The following is a 23304-nucleotide window of genomic DNA, read 5'->3' as shown; positions in this document are numbered from 1 at the left end:
ATGCAAGATGCACCACAGACTGCAGCCAAGAGACTTGCACACTAGCATTGTCTTTTCACACCAGGTTTGGAACCATCCCACTCATTTTCTTTCATCTTCCTCAAACTGACATTTCCTAAAAATTTAGAGGAGATTGCAAGCAGAAGGTCTAGGATGATAATTAGTGTTGGCACAGGTGCTTCCACTTTTATTCACATCCACTGATACAGGCAGGTTCTGCCACCCCAATCAAGAATACTTATGGTCTTAAGTGAAAAGTGTAAATACTGGTTTACTTTCCAAATATCACACAGTAGTCAAATTCCAGCACCAGTTAAACCAGGTCTGTATCAAGAAAAGCTTCATGGTCTTGACCAGTCCCAATAGTATTAAGTGAGTGCGGAAAGGACTTTGCTATTTAGCCTTATCTCTTGGATCATGAGGATCAAACTTCTTCCAAAGATCACATCCACAGCTTTTGGAAATGAAGCCAAGAAGGTCCACCTGCCAGCTCAGCCTGCATACCTCACCTCACAGCTGAGTCTTTCTCAAGCAGCATTAAAAAACAACAGCTCTGTTACTCCCATTTCATAGATGGAGGAAGACCAAAAAAAAAAAAAGAAAAAAAAATCAGTCATTTAAATCTTAACACAAGAAATCTCTGATGAAGCAGGATTAGCCTACTTGCCAGTCCAGCAAGCCCAATACCCTTTGCACACCTTCAAAAGAGAAGGTGCATCACGGTAGGATAACCAGCTCCCTGCACATCCCAACCGCACTGAGAGTCCCCACCAAAAAGCAGCGTCCTGCTTCATGGGCTGCTTTAGCTCATGTCTCAGCAGTTGGATGTGTTTAAGGAGAGGCCCTTACACAAAGCAGTAGGGAAAAATACCAGAATATGTTTGCTTGCTCAAAGTGCAATCTCAGAGGCACCTTTTCTCAGTGGAACAAGACTTACTCAGTGCCCCATGCATACTCAGAGTAAATGAGAGTCCTATTAAAAACGCAAGTGTGCCGCTTCCGCCGGGCTGGGGTTAGCTTTCACAACGTGCTGCTCTCTTCTAAAGCTGTTGCGCAAGAGTTGTGTGTTTAACATTTCTAACCAGCCAAAATTGCTCTTTATATTTGATCAGGAATATTTTTTTTTTTACCTTTGAACCTGTTGCAACGCAGGTTCAAAGGTTACCTGGGTGCAGTGTTGCCCGTTTATTAAAGCGACACACTGATGATTCGGGGCTTAGTCCTGCCACAGGAGCTGGGTAAGCACCAACCCTTGAACACCCACTTGGAGTTGCAAAGCAGCGAAGGAAGCAAGCTGTACCGGTCCCTCCACCCTCCTCCAGCTGACGGAAGGTAAGCAAATCTCGCATGATCCATGCCTCCCAAGTACTAGGCTTCCTGCTCCTGCAGAGAAGTACTGCAAGTGGGATAATCTACTTAACGTGCTGCAATGCTTGTGACCAGTGCACTCTTCTCATCATGCTGTGTGCTGTTAAAGGCAACGGCTGCATAACTGGCTGCATGTTGTTAAAGAAGCAAGTCTGGGCTTGGCTGGCGCACAGAGAAATCACAGCCTGAGTGAGAGCAGCAGCCTGAACGCTCCCTGCTACTATAGGCTGGCTGGAACTGGTAAACCTGATGACCATCCAGGCTGAACTCATTTTCTTATCAGTTTGTAAATTGTGTCTATTTAAAGATACAGTGCATGGAGTACCAGTGCCAAGCTCCAATTCAGATTTATGCTTAAAACAGAGTTCCAGAAATAGAAGAACCATTTGGTTCTGCAGTATCACAGGCAGATTTTTGAAGTCTTGTCAATAAGAACTTGTTATAGACTAAATCATTTATACACACAAGCTTATTAGCAACATTTACTACAATAGGACCTTAATCCCTAACTAAGAACACAGAAGCTGGCTAGAATGCCTTTTTTAAACATTTTAAAAGCACAGATCTTGGAGTATGGTACGCAAGACTGCTGCTGTTGCCTTGGTACAACTGCTTGGTGTAGTTATGGAGATGGAGCCTTCTCCAAACCCTTGCTTCTGTACAGAGCTGCAGCTGTAACAAAGGACAGGAGAACGGAGGCAAAGATAAACCAGAAATGAAGCTACAAGTAAGAAAACTGGCAAAAAGCATCCTGCTCTTCCAAGACCTATGCCCATCATCCTGTCCATACTACCTTCTCAGAGGAGCCCACCTATGCTCTGAGAAGATTATGTCCCTGTGCAGTTACACTGCTTTACAAAAGCTAGAAGCTGCCCTTGAAAGGTGTAGCAGAGCAATAAAGAATAATTATATTCATAGCATTAAGAAAAAAACCTGGAATTCAAAACCCCTTCAAATAAAGTGAGCCCACACTTCCCACAGACTCAAAATGTAGATCCAAGTTGTGAAGTGACAACAGAGAAAACTAAACACTGGGCTAATGCTTCCCCTTCATTTAGTTACATCCTCCGCTATTTGCTATAGGTAAATGGGCTGTTTTGGCATCTTTGGATATCAAAAGCCAGTGTTGTGCTATGAACTTAATCTTTATTATAAAAGCTCATCTTATCCATCCTCTAAGAAAACCTTTTGTGACAGTAAAACCAGAAAGGAAACTACTTGAACTCTCTATACCCATACTCTACCTACTGCACATCTTAATTTGCTAATGGGTATGAAAGATGCAGGTGTACATTTTACATACATGTACATAAAGAAGCAAAGGTTGAGTTATTCATGTCTGCTTCATTTTTTTTGGCAGAGAATTACTAGCAACAAATGGATTTGTGCCTCATAAAAATCTGGAGTTTATTCAGGTCATTTGAGGCAGCATAAAAAATTAAAAGCATCAAAATTTGCATGTCACTTCTTATGCATACCAGGGAAGGGAAAGAGCATCAGCTGTATTCTGATTTATGAGCATTGAACAGAACCAATCATTAACAAGAAGCAATCCTCCCCAGGGCTTTCCTGTGTGCATCCCTTAATCCCATTTATGTCGGAGCTGTGGGACCTGCTAAGTGCAGGCAATGCAGTGTAACCTCACCAGTCCAGGGACCACTGATATCACATGCTGGGCTTCTGGCAGGCCAGGTAGGACAGCACTGCGGGCATGTTCTCTTGCACCTGTGGCCCCCAGTCAATGCATCTAAGATGCACAGCATTGCTACCCAACAGCTGATCAGAGACAGGGTAAATTCACTGCTTCGTCTCTTCCTCCTGGAAAAATAACAGCCTGAGACCAGATACCTGAAGGGGGAAATCCCTTAGTGAGGCACCCGGAGAAGGTGCTAACAGAGCTGGCTGGGTTGGAAGCCTGGCCTTCTTCCCCTTCTCTGTAAGAGGTATTCCCTCTCTCTACACACCAGTGCATCCTGACTGGCACTATTACAGCTGAAGGTCACACCTTCACTTAAATGCCACAGGAACATGTCTGGGTAGGGAAAGCCAAAGGCAGAGGAGTTTTATTCAGGACAAGCTATTTCTTTTTCATCTTTATGTAAACTGTACAGCAAAATCGGTGAATTAAGCCTCAGCTTCCCTAAAAGTGTATCTGCATTATTAAATAATGCCACAATTACAGCATAAGTTAGCTTTACCTGAATAGTATAAAGTTTACAGCAGCAATAAAAATATAATTGCAATTAGTAGAGGCTATAAGTTTTAGTATGCCAAGGTCCAGGCCAGGTTGTGCTCTGGAAGCAAGTACATGCTGTGTTATTCCACCCCAGCTACAGTTAGTCTAGCTAAGCAGATTATTCTGAAATCATGCAGCGCAGAAAAACTTTCAGATGGACAAACAGTTAAGCAGGCAAACAATTCCAAGACCTGAGGTCAAGGCACTAAAGAGAGGTGAAGCTACTGTCTTCCCACCCCTCCAAACCAGCTGCCAAATCCCAGTTATGATAGACAAGCACCGGAGAAAAAAAAAAGGGGGAACTGCAGCAGCTCTGAACTTGTAAATGAAGAAGTGCAACTATAAAACCTGAAGCAAAATCCCTGTCATAGCAGGAAACAAAACTAAGGTTTGAAATGTGAATCACCATAGCCTTGTGCAAATAGTTGTATATATGTAAGTCTATACAACAGCAGAAAGAACCAGGTAGCTTTTGGGGGAAGAGGGGTGGGGGCAGGAAGCCTACAAGTAGACCACCAAAACCAAACGAACCAAACCCAGTGGCAGAAACAGGGATCCATCTCACCAGCAAGTATGTTACAACAGCACATAAGAAATACTGTACTCAAAATATTTTGTTGATATTTTGGGCTACAATAGGTCTGCTCAGCTTAATGCACGTGCAGCTGTAGCGAGAGAAGTGCTTTGTTGAGCAGACAGCTTTGTACGCAGAGAAAACAACAGCAAATAGATTATACACAGGAAATTATAAATGCAATTTCAAAAAGGTTTGGTCTCCCTCTCACCCAGTTCTTCAGAAACATGTAAACCTCAAGCTGTTTTCCTAAAACAAACAAAAAGCTCAACAACTTCCTCTGTGTTTTCTTTTTCTAACCACTTCAGCTCCCCCTTGCCCGTTCCTCCCGCTTCCCAGCGTGCCTCTCTGCTCGCTGATTCATTTGAACCAGGGAGAGGGAACCAGCTGTAGATTTTAATGTGAGTGTTACCTAATAGGTGTTGGCTTGCTACTCTGCTGCTAAGGCTCCCTTTTACTTAGGGAAAAGAGGTTGGCTTCCCACTCCATCTTCAAAATGGTAGGTGTTTGTGATCACCGGTTCTTATCTGCGTATTTGCTCTGAAACATTTTCTGTGTGAGTAACGGAGCTCTGCCTTGCTTGCTGTTACTTAGATGAGCTTTACTGTGACCTATGTGCAAGTGCAGTGATTAGCTGTAGGGTTCAAGATAATGAGTTTTCAGGAGCTGCTAGGAAATGTCTGGTAGCGTGCTATCAGTTAGATGTTAACCTTAGGCTGAATTCAGTTCAGGTATATGTTTGCTCTTTGTTCTTCATAATGTAAATTCTTTATTAACATGTAGAGATAAAAGATGTTAATGCCTAGAAGGTTTTAGTGCTACCTTTTTTCTGTGTGGCTACGTAAGGTGCTTAATGGTGATATTCTTGCTTTCTTAGGAGTTCTATGTGAATTTTCAATTCAATTCAATTGAGCTTTAGTTCTAGCTCTTTAAACCATGCTTGTGTGTCTGGAGAAAATTTCCTATTAATATAATGTTGATGCATGCATGTTTTATATGCATTATACTGACTATTTTAAATTTTTCAAAACTTCAAAGGGCTAGCTGAATATGCCCTATCTTTCTGTGTAGGTAGTTTTCAAGGAGAAAACCTGATACAAAAAAAAACCAAACAAAAACCCAAACCCAAAAACAACAAACATGAAAGCTTAGCTTTTCAACTTACCTGACAAAACTACTTTCAGTACTAAGAACTGTCATGGTATCATTGCCTTCCTGATGGAGGGACAGTAATATTAGACGTAGTAAAAATCTTTATAAACATGACCTTTCTATTTAAGCCTACTGAAAGCCCGAGTTCAGTAGGTTTCACGAGCAAGGTCCAGAAATAGCCTGTAACACGTAGCCTGAAACCACAGAGCACTAAACTTCCTGAAAGTAAGTTACTGAGGCCTCGCTCTTCCCCAGGGCCCAGCAGAGCGCTTCTCAGCCAAGATCAAAGGGCACTTGAACTGTTTGGCTCTGACGTTCATAAGAGGTACTCTGAAAGCCGAGCCTAACTAAAGTGTGTCTTGGGCTTCATGCAAGTTACTGTGCATTTTGCTTTGTGGTTTTGACGTGGCTATGTTCAGCAGCCATTGCTGAGCTTTTTGCACTTTAGCTTCTCTCTGCATGCTGAATGTTAGATGTTCCTAAATCCTGCAGAACACAAGACTTCTTGCTGCGGCTGGAGGAAGATGGGATATAGTGCTTCAAAGGAGTAACAACTGGCAGAGTGTCTCGCATCTGCAGGACACCAGGCAAGAGCTGCACTGCGTAAGCAAATGTAGAGTGAGCTACTGGTGGTTAACTAACTGATTAGTGGCCCCACTGTAGTTGGTTGGACTCTATGCTTCCTGCTCAGAAAGTCAATGTTATCTTAGTAATGCTGAGCAACAAGTTCTCATGATCACTTCAAGAGCATACGCAAACTGTTTCTTAGGTGAACTTGAGACAAAGATAAATCTAGAATACATTCTCCCAGGCAGTGCATGGCCATTGCTTTTGAAATTGTGCAAGTATCAGAGGTTGCTTTGCTGTCTGTGAAGAACTACTGCAATAGAAATGCCACTGATTTCTTTCTTCATATTGCTTTCCAGTGGAGAGAATCTCCTGACTTGAAAAGAATAGAGAGAATAACTGTCTCGTTCCTTCTAGCTAGTGAAGGAATTGCTGTAGAGGTGCTGGGGGTGAGCATACAGTAGAAAAAAGAACATGTACTCCTGGACTCAAGGCTGTAAATGGTATTGCTGTAATCTCCTCTGATAAAACCTAAGATAAAAACTCTGCACTCTGGAGCCCAGTGCATTTTATCCCTGACCATTGATCAGGGCAGACAACCTAAGTGCACTTTTTGTCTAAATGCATCTTATGCACAAGAGCCCTAACAGCTGGTTTGAGGCCTCCTGTGCTTTTTGTATCTTTCTGGTCACTGGCAGCCGAGTCCTGCAGAACAGAGGGGTTCAGGTGCTGCACCCCTGCCCCCCCTACACACTTGAGAAAGCAGCTGGTGCTCAGACTTGCGCCTCAGTGGAAGCTGGTGTCTAAAATAATGCCCTGGCTTTGTCTGATGCTGCACTGAGTTGAGTTTTCACTCAGCTGATATAGATCAGGTATTATGTATGCACAGGGCATTTGGATTTCTGGGTTAAGCACTGGCTGTAGCTGCTGCACAGGAAAGATCTAGGGTAAATCTGTTCCCTTCCCACGGACAGAGAATTGTCAAGTACAGACTTGTGTCTTCTCTGCTCGCTCTCCCGCTCTGAGGACAGCAGGATTAAGCAGCAGGAGGATACTTGAGGTGATTAATTAGCAGTGACTTGGATTTGACAAGTAGTTACAGCTGAAGCTCTAAGCACAGAGCTGTTCTAATGCTGGGAACCGAGACAAATCTGCTGACAGTGTCTGCCACAGCCTGCGTAACACACGGTACGTACTTCAACAGGAGTGACTAAAGCCCAGCTGAGGAAACGTGGTTGGAAAGTAAAAGCAAAATGCTGTCACTATTCTATTCATGCAGTAGAGGAATTGAAAATAGTCCTTCAGATATGAAAAGCATTTTTTCATGTATTGCTAGGTATCTAGGTATCTGCGCTTTTTTTTTGACACAACACTAACTCCTGTAGCTTTAAAGTATGGTAGGTATTGACTCTTGCACTTATAGTCTCATACAATGCTGTAAATGGGCTAATGAAGATAGTTACTAAAAAAAACCCAACCAACGTAGAAGCAAATGAGCATTAATACTTCCCAGGCTTTAGAGATAAACTTGGCAACAGATCTTTCTTTAAAATAAAAATCCATTTGGCTTATAACTAAAAATCATCCTTGACTGGCTATAGGGATGCTGGTTAGGTTACACTGGGATTAGACTACTGTCTGGTTTCCATTTCTCTCTATGTGAGAGGCTTGTGGAATCAATTCAGAATCCGAAGGCAAAAGCTTTGCTGCATTTAATCATCCTCAGGCTTTTCTCAACTTGATCAGGTGTTCTCTCTGGACTTTGGGTTCTCTACTCCAAGCATCATTATCCTTCAGGGCCTGATCTTCAGTCATCCTACATGTCTTGGTACAAACTGCCTTGCATGTGAGTCAGTGAGGAGATGAAAATACTGTGGCGGTAAGATTTTCGGTGACTCATCTACTGCTGCATGGAGCATTCGGGGTTAGTGGATTCTCGGATCCTTACCACAAAAAGGTCAGACAAGTGTACTCCGTTAATTTTCTGTCAAAGAAGTCCATGTAACAGACAGTAGCTATTTGTGACAACTGCGCTGATGTGTCTGATCAGGCAGCGTTAATGCTAAGCAGTGTTAATAAGTTACAGTAGAGGACTTGGTGTGATAGACATGATCCCCAGTTCTGTCTATTACCTCTAGCATGATACTCTAAAGGCAACCAATCCTTCCTGGTTTCTAGGAAGTTGTCTTAAAATTACTATTAAAATGAGTACGAGAGCCCTTAAAACTAATACAGCTGGACAGGCATGTGGTCTCTTCAGTTGCCTGCATACAGCTCTTTTCTCTTACTGATTGAAAAATGTCATGTCCATTTTTGACATTTGGGAAGTCTCATCTGAAATGCACTGAGTTCAACCTCCTTCTGGCCCATCTGGGGATGGAAAAACACTGGAAAATAGCCCAAGCTGATTGCTGTTGTTCAGTTCCCCTGAATTTTGATTATGAGTGTTCTGCTATCCCTCTAAAAAGATGTGAGAATAGATGTGCCAAGGTCTAGTTTTTCCAACTTCTAACAAGCTTTCAACATACAAATGGTGCAAATGTGATTTGCCCTGTCACTTGGATCTAGTAGTGGGCTCTGAGTTAAAGGAATAAAGTTTGTATATCTAACTTTTCTTCATACTGGAGTGGAGATGCCTCTACCGAGCTGCCTTGGTGTTCATGCTACAGAAAAGTGACTTGTTCATGTTAACAAAAGAGGAAGTGGCACCATAAACCAGATATGGTTTAATCACCTGCAGAAAGCTGTTTACTAACTGCTCCAGTAATGGGTTACAATGCCAAATGTATAAATGACGAAAAACAGCCGATTGGCAAATTCACTTAATTAATAATCTTCAGTCTTCCGAAGGGAGCAGTGCTACTGTTAAGTGGCTTTGCCCTGAATGTAAACTTGATCAGCAGACCTGGCTTTAGGGGATTTTTTTTTCTCCAGGCTCAATTGAGAAAGGACCAAAAGAATGGTGTGGAGAGGGGTGATACCCTGCGCTGCAGAAAGAGCAGGTTTCTGCTTGCTTGTTTGATATGCCCAGTGACTGGAACAGGCAGTGCAGAGTGCCAAGGGCAGTGCCTGCCTTTCTTGCTGGAGCACAGGCTTTTTTTTTTACTCAATACCTGAAACCAAGGTCAGGAGCTTGAAGGGCACATTGTAACTAAGGCTTAGAGTAGAAAAGAGGTCTAGGGAGTTGGTTCTTTTCAGATATGCAGGTGACATGCTTTTGGCAGCTTGGACTTGATGACAAGCCTCTGAGGTACCTTTCCTTACCCAGCTGCTGAGTGGGCAAAACATGCCTTCTGTCACCACAGAACACATGAGGGTTGCTGGTGAATGCAGCCACTGGAAACTGGAAACAACAAAACCATAAACCAGATATGGGTGATCTAACTCTGGTTAGTCTGAGCTTAGAGACCCAAATTCTGACTTAGGGGCTTGACTGAATTTACTGACTGCCTGGCAAATAACTTCAGCTTTCTTGGAATTATGATTAAAGGGTAACTGGAGCCCATTGCTCTGGAAAGCCTGGTATTCTTCTTGTAGAGGGATTTAGTTAGTTGCTAGCTGCTATACCATCTACTGACTGGGTTCCCTTGATTCTATATGAAGGACTTTGGAAGGGTGTGGTTATTCATCTTGCAAAGTGTGACGTGTCATGTGCTGCATAGCTAGATACTAGCAAAGTTAAGTTGGTGAGATCTGAGTTGATTCAGAAAAAAGCAGTCGCCTGTGCTAGATCTGTCTTGGCCATTCAATCTTAAACATACCAGAACATTTTAGAGATTAAAGTACTTGTTTCTAAGGGAGGAGGCTGAGCTAGATGTCTCTTTGTTTCTTATAAGAAATCTTGGATGCTCAGTTTTTGTTTCCATGCCCTTGAAGGAAAAGACTCTGGAGGATCCAAGCGGCAGAACTGCTGCTGTATTTCCTAGCTAGACTTCCATTGCACACTCCGACTTCCAGGTCACCACTCCTTAGTGGAAACTAACTTTCAGAGCTTTGACTTGTGCTGCATCTCATGCTGAACATGCTTTCACTATTTGAAATACTTGTCCAGCATAAACCCTGCTTTCCAGTAAGAGCAGCTGACAGTGAAGACGCTGCTTGTCTTGCACACTTAGATATGTAGGTGTAACATGTAATTTAGCAATACCCCATCCTACGCGACAGCTGTAATAGTGACGAGTTTTCTTACTTCCATTACTCACACCACTCAAGTGTAGGCATTTTTTGGTTATAGTTAAAATCTGAGAAATTAAATACTATTTTTCCCCCAGGCATATTTTTACTCTTAAATAGATAGAATTGACATCTGTTCCTTGTCTGACTTCATCAGGCTTCAGCTTTTTATGGAGGTGGATGCAGCATGGATTAAGAATTATGGGGACAGGTGACCTGAGATCTCTTAAGAGGCTTAAAGCATTACATAAGTATGCTTCATTATTGTACCAGGACTCTTTAGGGGCAAACGGCTGAAATGATTTGTAGTATTGCTTAACAAACTACTTAAGTAACCGTGGTCATAGGTAGTGAGTGTTTCTAACTCATGTCTATTAAACCTCCTGTTTGTTTCAGGTTCAACTCTGGCTTCACTGATCCAGCACAATGATCTGGATACTTCAAGTCTTGTTCTCACCGCTCCCAACACCAGCATTGATTAGTCTTATAGTATTTGGAGCTGTCATCTTCCTGTGGGTGATAAGCAGGCCAAAACCTGTTTTGCCTCCTGTTGATTTGAACAAGCAGTCAATAGGAATTGAGGTAATACTTACTCTGCTTGTGGGCGTGGACTATTTTTGAGCTTAATGTGAATACTGATCCATTCTGCCTCTGGTTATCAGTGGAAACTCTCCTGTCTGATACGCACAGCCTCTCCTCCCAGGTGTACAACTCAACAGTATGGTGGGGAGAAGGGAAGTCTTAAGACAGTGAGAGTAAGAAACAGCAGCTCTTGCCAGCAGGGTTAGGTGGGCTTTTTACCGGATGGCCTTGTCACTGACTTTTTCAAATGCTTTGCATTGGCTTTGAGGCTGGTGCTAGACTTCATTTAACTAGGCAAGTGGTAGCACCCAGTCTTAGTTAAGCTCTCTCTAATGACCTGTAATTGAATATTAATCTAGGCCAACTAGAAAATTCCTCAGCATATGACTGATGACCGAGTAGATCAAAATCAGGAAGGAAAACGAGACTTCCCTAACAATGCAATGGTACTGAAATGCTTTAAAGGGGATTGCTGGGAGAATGGCTGAGGAACAAATTACATTGCATCTGTTCTGCACCGATTCATAACTATGCTCTGTTCCCAGGGGGGAGCCAGAAGAGGTGCACTCTTGACAGATAATAACCTGCTTTCTTATTACTTTGAAGATGCTAAAACCTTGTATGAAGTTTTCCAGAGAGGACTGCATGCTTCTGGTAAGTTTTGCATCTGCCAGTTAGTACTTGCCTATTGCAAGTAAATAAAATTATTCCAAGCTCTTTTGCCTTGCCTCTTGTCTGTTGTAATAATACAGGCTAGCAAAAGCTTTCCTAGCCTTCTGTGAGGTGGAGTGACACTTGACCGTATTCCACTCCCCTCCATTTAAAAGTAGTCTTAGTTGGCAGGCTGGGCAGGAACAAATATCAGAAGCTTAAGATGTTAGAGTTCAGTGAAGTCAGCAGACACTCAGCATCAGAAGGAACTGGGAGGAAACACCTCTGCTTTGTCTTATGATACGGGTTTCAGTGTGAAATTACTGCATAATTACAACAGGTGTGCATTTCTGCATATGCAACTTCAGGGGTCCCATGCATGGGAATATGTGATAGCTCACAAGCCGTTTCAATCTCATGTGGACTGTGAAATGGAAATTATCACCAGATCTTGGAAGTATTGCTTGTAAGGATGAAGCTAACAGTCTTACTGTCTTGGCTTGGGCAGAGTGCTTAACTAAGGACACTGCACTTCCACGGTCCATGCAGTTACCTGGATGTCTGACTAAAAATACTTCACATAAAGTGTTGTGCTGCAGTGCTATGCAATTTCAGTACTTAGCTTTACAATTGCTTTCCTGAACTCTTCTATTAGGAAATGGAAGCTGTTTAGGCTACAGAAAACCCAACCAACCTTATCAGTGGCTGACATATAGACAGGTGAGTATTGCACATGACAGATGATTTAATTTGGGATGCTGTCTTGTAACACTAAAGTGGGGGAAAACTATCTTACAGGTTTTGGACAGAGCTCAATACCTGGGATCAGGGCTTCTGCAAAAAGGATGCAAACCATCATCAAACCAGTTTATTGGCATTTTTGCTCAGAACAGGCCAGAGGTAAGCAAGAAATTGAATATTCTTTCCCAGAATATTCTGACACCTTGGGGAGAGAAAAGGGTCTATATTTAAATCACCTCAGGCCACATGAGGAACAATCACAACTGGCTTTTGCTTCCCCAGTTCCCTTATTACTGCAGAGCACATACCATGCCAGCCATACAATACAACGATCTTGAACCCTCACTACTCAGAGAATCTCATGGACATGCTCCTTACACAACCCCACTACTAATGTGTGCATGGGCTAGTCAAGCTGTATGAAATCTGTAGGTAATCCTGTTTTGTGAGCTGCTAGTTTTCTTTAGCTGTATTGTTTTCTCTCTTCAGTGGATCATTTCAGAGTACGCCTGCTACACTTACTCAATGGTTGCTGTTCCACTGTATGACACTCTGGGGCCAGAGGCCATTGTATATATTGTTAACAAAGGTAAATATGCAGTTCCACTGTTTCATAATGATTTCTCTAAGAACTTTTGTTTGGAGAAGGTGGAAGTTCAAGGGAATTTGATGCAAAAATCAGAGTAGCTTTAACCTTACTGCTCTTTTACTTTTATAGACACTTAATTCTGTAAACAAAGCTGCTTTGCGAAGAACATGGTTCAATGCCTAGAAGAAGCCAGTGGGTTTCCTATGTCTCCTGGCATTTTCAGTGCAAGTCCACTAAAGACCTGCTAAATCCTGTGGACCATCCTGCAGTCAGAGCGCTCAACCATTTGCTAGTTGAGGTTTTGCAATCTTGAACTCCCACACTGCCAAATCAGTCAGACAATGCAGACAAAACAAGACAAAGAAAACTTGCATGCAAATTAAGACTAGATGTGTGTCTGTTATTTGAAGTTGTAGGATATAAAGAGTGGAGGAGGGGAGGGTAAAGACATGCCTAAATTTGTTTTATCCATTTGGTTAGGGCCTGTTGTTCTACAGAAGCAACAACTAGCGTGCCATCATGAAAGAAACTGATGAGGAAGCTTGAATAAACCTTCAAACATTCTTCCCCTAGTTTTAGAGGAGAAATTGGGTGGCAGGGAGATATCCACTGCTGTCACAACGATCTGGGATCCAACCCATAAACAGGATTTGCCAACAAAATCACTTTGACAGTTATGCTGGTGAACACTGCAAACAGGTCTTGCCTTGACTATGCAGCTGTGACTTACTAGGCTAATGGGGAACCAGCATGTTCAGGCAAATCCAATTCATCTGCCAGCTTAATGGGAAATGCTTCTGTAATTGCATAAAACTCTCTTGCACATCCAGGGAACCTGAGGCATCAACTCAAGAATTTTAGCTACCTCTTTCAAGCAGGGTCTAAATTCCTTTAGATTTAAGGAAGAGGGCTAAACCTAAACAATCAGTGAGAACAATTCTGAGCTTTTATGGCAATACCAAAAGTTCAAATGCCTATCTTGACTGTGACTGAAGATACTTGTCTTCAGTTCCTCAGCAGTTGCCCTCACTTTGTATAGCTGAAATCTCAAGTTTGCCCCATCAGTTGGCCATGGTAGAAGGAACCTTCTTAGCACTGTAAGCCAGCCACTGAATCCACGTGAACAAATGCAAATGGATTTAGAACAAACCAATGCTATGTTCTAAATGTATGCACTACTAAGCTGCCACTCTCTAGCCTCATGTCTTCTAAACAGACTTCTGAAATGTAATTTCGTTTCTACAGCTGACATAAACATAGTGATCTGTGACAAGCCCGAGAAGGCACAGATCTTGCTTGAGAACTGTGAGCAAGAAAAGACCCCATATCTGAAGACTATCATTCTCATGGATCTATTTGATAAAGAGCTCAAGGACAGAGGAGCTAAAGTGGGAATCGAAATTCTAGCACTGCAGGAAGTTGAGGTAGGTGGCTAAAGGCTTCTGCTAGATCTTGCAGAGGAATACCTTGCCAGCTAGACATCTGGACCTTCCCTGGCAACAATGACACTTTAATGTAAGCATTATCCAGTTGTCACATCCTGTAACTGAGACCTTGATGAGCAGTCATTTTGAAACTTGGTATATTTAGCCAAGTGGACTTGCAGAGTTCAAGCCATTGACAAAAGTTGGGTCCGTGTATTGTGGACAGTCAGTATGCATTAAACTGAAGACTTCCTTAGCTTAATTCATGGTGAAGTTTTAACAGGATTTATCAGGCTTCTAAGTTGGCAATTGAGTATAATTGAAAACTCTAAGTGCAAATTACTGGCTGCTTTGACATCCCAATACTAGGCTTAATCTTCCAGATATGATGCATAAATGTATAAAAAGATGTAAAGGCATGTGGCTTACATCAAACAAAACGAAGTATCTCCACTCAGGATTTCCAAATTCCTGAAGTAGTTCTGATCACTTTCTACACACTCAAGATTTATGCTTTCCACAACCCCAGGCATCAGCTTTTCCAAGTTGTGTGTATTAAATTCAGGAAGCCCAGCATCTCTCTCTGAATTAGAAACATTATCAAGAGGCAAAGTAAAAACAAGTGTTGCATTTGACATGAAATTATTCATCTACTATTGTTGCATGTCTTTCTGTTGCAATTGTTAAGCTGCATTTTCTCTTTAACACAGGAGCTGGGAAGAAACAACATCAGAGAACCAGTTGTAAGTATCTCTGTGGAACAGTTATAATTTTGCAAAACTACACTCTGAAAAGACCTCTTGCCATGCTGCTAGTAGAGGAGGCTGGCAGGATTCTTTTTCTATCTTGTCTTGCTGTTTCCAAACAGAATTCCTGGTTTATCCCAATTTAGGAAGTGTATGTAGATGCTGACAAGCAATATAATCCTTACTCTGTTGACCTTACATGACTTTTTCCCTCTAGCCTCCTAAACCTGAAGATCTTTGCATTGTGTGTTTTACCAGTGGAACCACAGGTAAGAGAATATATAGTGATGCTTCCCCATTAAAACATTCTCCCTGTGCTGTAAAAAAAAACCCAAAAGCACCAAAACAACTTTCCAGCCCAAAAAAGAAACTGCTAATGACACAGAATTAATACAGTAAATTAGAACAGTGCCAAGCCACCACTGCAGTTTTACTTGGGACACTGTTACCATAAGTCAAGTACACTAAGGCAAAGCTTCTTAGAGCTGGGGGGAAGAATAGCCAAATTCATGTTGTCTTAGCCTATGAAAAATACAGAGTCTTAATGTTAAAAGAGATTTGTTGTTTAACTGTGTCTGTATTCTGATCCACAGGGGCTAGAGAAACAACTTGTTTCAGCATTCTCTATGCTACTCCTAATGCTGTTTCAGTAGACATTTCCTTTATGTTATATCCATAGCTGAAAGCGCTCAAGATGAAGTGTATTTGTGATCTCTTAAGACAATGCATGCTATGACTGAGCCTAATACCAAGATGGTTCAAACTGAGCCAAACAAGACATGGGAAACTGACAGCAGAAGCAGTCAGAGCTACAGCTGACTTTGCTTGATCTCTCCAAAGGTAACCCTAAAGGAGCCATGCTGACACATCAAAATGTTGTTGCAAACGCTGCTGCCTTCCTTAGAAGCACAGAGGTAAGCTACTGCTAATGGTGTTCTCTAGGCTACGTCGCTCAGTCATGAAACTACCTTTAATGTGGGCATTTTCTGCAAACCATTCACCTCAGGCCCGTATTTCAATGGGACAATAGTACTGCAAGAAACTTGGTTTAATCTTGAACAAGAACTTCTACACAGAAATTATTCTAGAATGAGTCAGGGCTAAATGCCAAGATACTCAACTACCCTATTTCAAGTCTTGCCAAAACATAAAACTAATCTTGATCTAGTATGGCTGAATTACAGTTGTGAATTTTGAAGGTGATGGATGAACCTGAGTTGCTTCAGTCATTTGAAGTGTCTATTTCAAAGTACTCAAATTGATCCAAACTTTATTCACATTCTACTTAAGAGTAAGTCAAGCAGGCATAGGGAATGCTAACCTGCTTCTATTTCTTTCCCCTCTAGAACACAGTTGAGTGTACAAGTTCAGATGTCACCATGTCCTACCTTCCCCTGGCTCACATGTTTGAGAGGGTTGTACAGGTATGTACAGATGTATGTATCTGAGCTTCTATAAACCAATATAGTGAAAGGTATGATAGCCTTCTGTATTTCCTTGAAACCTACTCACACAAGAACTTTCCTGTCACTGGGCACTAGAAATCATGCTGCTTTCCATAAACAAATAATTATATGAATATTTCCATAAACAAATAATTAATGAAGCTAGGAATTATCCTTGACTAAGCTTAGCCTGGTCAATTTTTAGACTGTGGTCTACAGCTGTGGAGCAAAAGTAGGCTTCTTCCAAGGAGACATCAAGTTGCTAACAGATGACATGAAAACCTTGAAGCCAACACTATTTCCAGTTGTACCAAGACTGCTCAATAGGATATATGACAAGGTATGTGAGCAATTTTAGCTTAACTATCTTCATGTTCATATGTCTCAGCAAGCATACAAGTTTAAATGAATATTGAATGTATCCTTTCTGAAGTGATGGAAAGAGTACTGGCACCTGGTGTAACCAGTCATGACTGGGCTAAGTCTGTTGCTGTTCAGAGACAAAAAGTTTGTTTACTTTTGGAATGCAAATGCAGCCAGTGCAAAGATAGTAGGGTCCCTACTATACCTCAAAGCTATGGCTGAAGTGTGTCAGCATTAGCACGAATTAGTATTAGCCCTTAGTTCATCTCCTAGACCTAGGCAGCAGTGAAGACAGACCCCAGAACATCAAAGTAAGATACACTGCCTCCTAACAAAGCAAGAACTGGAGGTACAGATGTGAGTTAAACCCAAGAGTCACCAATACTTTTTGTTGCAGATACAAAGTGGTGCAAAGAGCCCAGTGAAACGTTGCCTGTTAAACTTTGCTGTGATTATGAAGATGGCTGAAATAAAACAGGGCATAATTCGAAATGACAGCATATGGGATAAACTAATCTTCAAAAAAGTTCAGGTAAGTTATTCCGAGTGTAAGTGAGCTCAGCAATGTAGTAGCGGAGGATCTGATGGCTTCTATTTCACTTCTAGGAAACCATGGGTGGAAGAGTGCGTATAATGGTAACAGGCGCAGCCCCTATATCTCCCTCTGTCTTGACATTTCTTAGAGCAGCATTAGGCTGTCAGGTAAGTTGAGGGTTTTTTTCTTAAAGTAAGACCTGTTTGATTATGCCCAAATAAGTGACAAATGATAAAGCTGTACTCCAGCCCAGCTTCTTCCTGGGGCACTTGCTGTCAGTCTTCAGTATTTCCAGGCTGCTTGATCTAACACTAACAGGAAAAAAATTCTGCAGGGCTGGCTTCAAACTACACTACCAAAAAACTATCCTGTAGGCTTTGGGAAGAGGAATATAGCAGGAGAAATAGGAACATGCAGCACTTAAAGTTAGGCAGCTGCCTCTTGTGCTCTGTGGCTGATTCTGGTAGTCAGCGAGCTCCTAATGTAGTGCACTTAAGAACACAGTTCAGAGAACGAGGTGACCAAAGCAAGGTTTTGGTAAAGCAAAGTTTGGATAGGTGAATTTGAAGAACATCTGGTTATATCAATAAGACCAAGATATCTTAAAGGCTAAGATTTTCTTGGCTTCCTTCCTAAGAAGAAGACTTGAGCATGGACATAGTTGAAACTAAGCTCTTTCACACCAAGGACTTGATGTTCAAAGAATATTTATCCTTTCTTACACAGATCTTTGAAGCTTATGGCCAGACTGAATGCTCAGCGGGATGCACTTTCTCAATGCCTGGAGACTGGACAACAGGTATGGTAGCCAGGACTTGGAAACTCTTCCACAGCTGTCAAGAGAGAGTGGCACTCAAGCTTAGGTGCTCTACTGCTTTTATTTCAATATAAGTTAAATCCTGGGTACTTAACCTCAAAGTTATTCTTGGTGGCAAGTCACCTGTCTGCCTAATAGGTACCAAAATTCTGGACTCACTACGGGAGGATCTTTTGTGTAAAGTGACACAGGTCAACTTAGACCTTGTGCCAGTGTACAGGAAAGGAGTGTCTGTACAGAGCTGAGCAAACTGCACAAGGATTTCCCAAATGGCTTTAAGAAGCTAGCTTTAGCCCCCAAATAACTTGTTTTACTCAAAACATAGTGACTAAAATATCAGACGCGATACTTGACTATTTTTCTAAAGGACTACCTGACATTGAAGATTTAGCTTTCATCTTCGCAAGGGTGCTTTTAATATTGGGTATTCTAAATTCAAGCCCAAGTCACCATCTTTGGGAACACCATAACTGCAGAGCATAATGAGGACAAAATGCAAAAGAATACCAGGATCTATGAGGGAATTCTGTGGAGGCAAGTGTGCTACATGGCTGGTGTGGTTGATTATGCCAATAAATGGTTCTAAGCATTGAGACTTAGCTGCTCCTTATCCTGCATTAAATGTTCTGAAAATGGCATTACAATAATTTTGTGGAACATCTGTTGTCAGATGCCTTTAAAGGGTATTGGTTCTTGCTAAAGCAGTGAACAAAGAGCCATTAAGTATCTACTATCACTGAAGTCTTTCATACGTAGGCAGCACCCGAGTTCTGCCATCTGGCTTCAAGAGCTAGTCTTTCTAGCTTTAGATCAATTAGGGCCAACTGCTAGCAGAATCCCCCAAACATAACTGTTCTTGGTTTTTTTCCTCTTAGGCCATGTTGGAGCCCCTCTGGCTTGCAATATCATAAAACTAGATGATGTGGAAGAAATGAACTACTACTCTTCTAACAATGAAGGCGAGGTAGGTACGATCCCCTGTGTGTGTGTGTCAGGAAATACTGAAAGATAAGACTTGGTACTAATGCTGTTCTGTGCTTGCTGCAGGTCTGCATTAAAGGACCAAATGTGTTCAAGGGTTATCTGAAAGACCCTGAGAAGACAGCAGAAGCAATTGATAAAGATGGCTGGCTCCACACTGGAGACATAGGGAAATGGTTGCCAGTGAGTAATTACTTAAAACAAACCATCCCTTGGATGTGAATTTCTGGTTAGTTTACAATAATCTGAAAAGCTGGAGAAGTGAATTGTAGGAGAAAAGCCTTCCACAGTAGTTTATCATCCACCGAGTAACTCCAGGTAAAGCTCCAATGACCAATTAGGTGACAAGATCTCAAGTAACACCTGCTAAGCCAGCAGTAAAGGCTGTGTCACTTCCACAGTGAAGAACAAGATGTCTTGGTTTCTGTCAAAGAATAAAGAAGCTGTCTAATCATGTCCTGAGCTAACTGGAGAAATTAGACGACATGCCACTTCTCTCTGTAGAAACCAAAGACCAGTTCCAGACTAGCATGTGCCTTTCACAGAACAAAGCTAAACCTATTATCTTCTACTTCTTATAGAAGCAAGACAGAGACTTGAAACTAATGGCCTCCATCTTTAACTTCTAGAATGGAACACTGAAGATCATTGATAGGAAGAAGAATATATTTAAACTTGCACAAGGAGAATACATTGCTCCAGAGAAGATAGAAAATGTCTATATCAGAAGTGCTCCTGTAGCCCAGGTCTTTGTACATGGGGAAAGCCTGAGGGTAAGTGATGCCAGGAGTGAGCATCCTGCAAGACTCCTTCCACAATGAGTTCTGGAAGGTCAGGACACAAATTATGCATATAGAAAAGTCCTTGAACAAGATCTGTTCCTGAGAGTGCCGTGTTTATAAAAATATCCTATCAGACCTATAGCTTTCCCAATTGACACCAAAGAAAAGGAGATCTTGACATCAAGTTGCAAGCTGGGTAAAGACTAATTACATACTTGTATGGGATTAGTATGTCAGGTCAGCTCTATATAGTTTAGAATTAATGAATAGTTTGGGTTGGAAGGGACCTTTAAAGGTTATCTAGTCCAAACCCCCTGCAATGAGCAGGGCCATATTCAGCTAGATCCGGTTGCTCAGAGCCCCATCCAGCCTGACCTTGAATGTGTCCAGGGATGGGGCATCTAGCACCTCTCTGGGCAACCTATCCCAGTGTTTCACCACCCTCACTGTAACACAATTTCTTCCTTATATCTAGCCTAAATCTACTTTCTTTTAGTTTAAAAATATTACCCCTTGTCCTATCCCTACAGGCTCTACTAAAAAGTCTGTCCCCATCTTTATTACAGGCTCCCTTTAAGTACTGGGAGGCTGCTATAAGGTCCCCCCAGAGCCTTCTCTTCTCCAGGCTGAACAACCCCAACTCTCTCAGCCTGTCTTCCTAAGAGGGGTATTTCTTGACTCGTTTGCCACAGAGGTGTCACTATGCTAGCAGAGCCCTGTCTTCAACCTGTAAACCAGCCAAAATTAATTGCTGAAGCATTTAGCACACATAACAAACTACATTAGTACTTCAATTACTGCTGTCAGAACTTTAGGTAAGTGACTGAAGCCTTTGTAGCTATCTTCCAAACTCTGGAAATGGATGGGGATGTAGATGTGGCTTGTTATAGAGACACTGTCAACAATCAAGTTCACATAGACAAAATAATTTCAGATGCCTTATCTTGGTCTGAACATGGCTACTTCCACCTGTTTTCAGTCTTTTCTAATAGGTATAGTGGTTCCTGATCCCGAGACGCTTCCAGAATTCGCAGCAAAACTGGGAGTAAAAGGTTCCTATGAAGATGTCTGCAAAAATCCAGTAAGTGTCTTTGTTTTTAGTGGGTTATAGAAAGAATTTAATTCTGAAGCCCCATCTTGCATTGCTTTGACTTCCTTCTACCCCCTTTTTTATTTTTGTAAATTAAGCTGGCTTAATGCTGGGTGAGTCATGCAAACAACCTTACAATAAAAACTGGAACTAAGTGTAGGTGTCTTTTGATGTTTCAAGGGCTATCACTGCTTCTTTTCCAGCAAGAAGACAGGCACAACCTCTCATAATAAGAGAAATCTTGAATGTTGAAATATGTACATTCTTGCCAACCTCAGTTTTCACTGAGTGAGCAGTGGGTATGGTCTTGAGTTGCAATTACAAAATGGCAACTTTACCCACTCTGCTCCTGCTCTGTTTCTTCTAGGCAGTGAAGAAAGCTATTTTAGAAGATATGGTCAGACTGGGGAAAGAGGCTGGCCTTAAATCCTTTGAGCAAGTGAGTACTTCCAAATCCTGCTTGTCACAAGCACCTGTATGGCTAATGCAATGGCTGGGAAGTCTTCATTCCTGTTACTGACTGTGCCAGGATGGGACCTAAGCAGCTGTCCCTGACAACTGAAGTAGGCAATGAAACATTGCCCGGCTGCCTGTCTCTTGGCCAAGAGACTGGTCGCTGTACAGGGCCACAGTAGCAATTGCCATGGGATGGAGTGGAGGCTCACCATAGGCTGCAGCAGCTGTACTGTAATTCCAGCCTATCCTCTTCCTGTGTCAGCTAAAAGGAGTTTGATTTGCATCAAAAAACAGTTTAGTTACTGGAGCTCCTGAGACTGAGTTCTTGCACTGAGCTCAAGGAAGCTGGGAAGAACTGATGGTTGTCCTCCAAGTTGTTATGTGTTATGTGCAAAATTACTTTCTTTTAATAGGTTAAAGACCTGTACATCCACACAGAGATGTTCTCTGTAGAAAATGGACTCTTGACACCAACACTGAAGGCAAAGCGAACAGAGCTTGTTAAAGTATTCCAGAAGCAGATTGAGGCCCTCTATTCAAGCACGCAGGAATAGGTGGCCAGTTCAATTTGAACTGCATGGAGTATACAAATAAATCTGTGACACTACATGACCTATGGAGAACACAGGCATGAGTGGAGAGGAGCAAGAACTTAAATATATTTGTTTCTGCTATCATGGGAAAAATTACTTTCAGGTGAAGATGGCTATAGTGTAACTGACAGCTGGCAGCATTCACATCTTGCAGGACTAAGCATCAGCTGTCTAGGCAAAGCCAGAACTTTCATCTTCCTTGGACTGTGAAGTGCAAAAACCCTCAATAGCCTCATCCTTTAAAAGGCAATTGTATGCACTTCTCGCTGTCAAAAACAAATCTTGTTTTCCTGCTCCAATGATGAACTCCATTGTGACCTTTTGTGGACTGATCTGCAATCGGACTGAACTCTTTCATGCAGTTACATGTTTTGGATGGGGGGGAGACAGTTCAAAAAACAAGTGCAGGAAAATAACACTTCAGTTTCCACTCAGGATGCTGTATCCTCTCTCAACTCAAGCTGTCACAATACAAATTGGAGCTTAACATCTGTTCAGCAAATAGAGAAGTGCATTTCCTGCTCCTAGCGCTGGACCCACAGTATACATTGTTTTTAATAAAAAATTAAGTCTGACGTCATCTGGTTTACAAAGTATGTGTCTAAAGCAAACATACGTGTCTAGTATGGGAGGCACTGGATCAGTTTTTGCACGTTCTGAAATGCAATGGCAGTTATAAAGCCTCTACACTTACAAATTTGGGTCTGATAAGTGGAAAACTTTAGCTGCCATTCCTAAGGATGTAAGATGCAATAAATTGTAACTGCCCAATGAAACTAAAGCCTGTGTGAGTGACTTGTTTCTCTGCTGCAGCCAGACTGCCAGCTGCAAGGCTGACTGCTGCCTGGTTATGTATAACTGCAGCTAGAACACAGCTGCTGCAGAAAGCTACTTGTTTCCTATGGTGTTACTACTCAGCCACAGCTCAAGCCATAAAGCAGTAAGATAGTGCCAGACAAGATGTTGCTTTTCTACTCAACTTTCCTTTTCTTGTAGTAAGGCACTATGTGGCAAAGTCTTCAGTGTAAATTCATTCTTCATGGGAAATAATGTATCAGATAGAATTTTCTAGGGCTAAAGCTGCTTCTTTAGAAAACTATTTAGGCCAGACAAGTACTGTCCCTATCTTTAGAAACACATCTGCCATCAGTGTATGCTGTCCCTGCTGACAGTTTCTCCCTGTCCCTGTAGTAGTCTGCTGTGACAGCCCAAAAAGCAATGCAGTGCTAACAGGGATGTAACAGGGGAAGAGTACATGTTGCTTTCCTGTGCCAGTTATCCTTGTCTGTGCCAGATTCTTAAAGCTAGCACATGTTCCTCTCTGTATTTAATGCTCTTGGTCTGATACCCCAAAATGAATGCAACCAGTAGATTTGTTGGTCAGGAAAGAATCATCCTTTGCTGAGAGGCATCTCTAGCTTTGACTAGTCAAAAAGACT

At 42.0% G+C, this 23304-nt stretch overlaps 1 protein-coding gene across 2 annotated transcripts; it reads left to right on the top strand.

Moving 5' to 3' along the window:
* Positions 1-1121: 1121 nt before the first annotated feature.
* Positions 1122-22646, top strand: ACSL5 (acyl-CoA synthetase long chain family member 5). Of its 2 annotated transcripts, none has more exons than XM_056350997.1 (21): positions 1122-1332; positions 10467-10652; positions 11198-11306; positions 11959-12023; positions 12102-12203; positions 12534-12633; positions 13879-14057; positions 14768-14800; positions 15021-15072; positions 15644-15717; positions 16150-16227; positions 16454-16588; positions 17009-17143; positions 17218-17313; positions 17873-17945; positions 18839-18927; positions 19011-19127; positions 19574-19717; positions 20706-20807; positions 21184-21255; positions 21686-22646. In XM_056350997.1, exons 2-21 carry the CDS (start codon positions 10497-10499, stop codon positions 21824-21826), a joined length of 2052 nt encoding a protein of 683 aa, XP_056206972.1. In that variant the 5' UTR covers positions 1122-1332; positions 10467-10496; the 3' UTR covers positions 21827-22646. The 2 variants fall into 2 exon arrangements, with proteins under 2 accessions (XP_056206972.1, XP_056206974.1); XM_056350999.1 differs by lacking the exon at positions 1122-1332 and adding an exon at positions 4463-4677.
* The last annotated feature ends 658 nt before the right edge of the window (positions 22647-23304 follow it).

The sequence above is a fragment of the Falco biarmicus genome, chromosome 9 (genome assembly GCF_023638135.1).
Source record: "Falco biarmicus isolate bFalBia1 chromosome 9, bFalBia1.pri, whole genome shotgun sequence".
Classification (NCBI taxonomy): domain Eukaryota; kingdom Metazoa; phylum Chordata; class Aves; order Falconiformes; family Falconidae; genus Falco; species Falco biarmicus.
The sequence above is the reverse complement of the archived record's forward strand: the minus strand, read 5'-3'. Positions and strand labels throughout refer to the sequence as shown.

Excerpts from the sequence above, each read along its gene's own strand:
- ACSL5 (XM_056350997.1), top strand. The coding sequence starts at position 10,497 with ATGATCTGGATACTTCAAGTCTTGTTCTCACCGCTCCCAACACCAGCA. Across the intron at positions 14,058-14,767 it reads TAGCACTGCAGGAAGTTGAG|GAGCTGGGAAGAAACAACAT; the intron begins GTAGGTGGCTAA and ends TCTTTAACACAG. Across the intron at positions 17,314-17,872 it reads GAGCAGCATTAGGCTGTCAG|ATCTTTGAAGCTTATGGCCA; the intron begins GTAAGTTGAGGG and ends TTTCTTACACAG.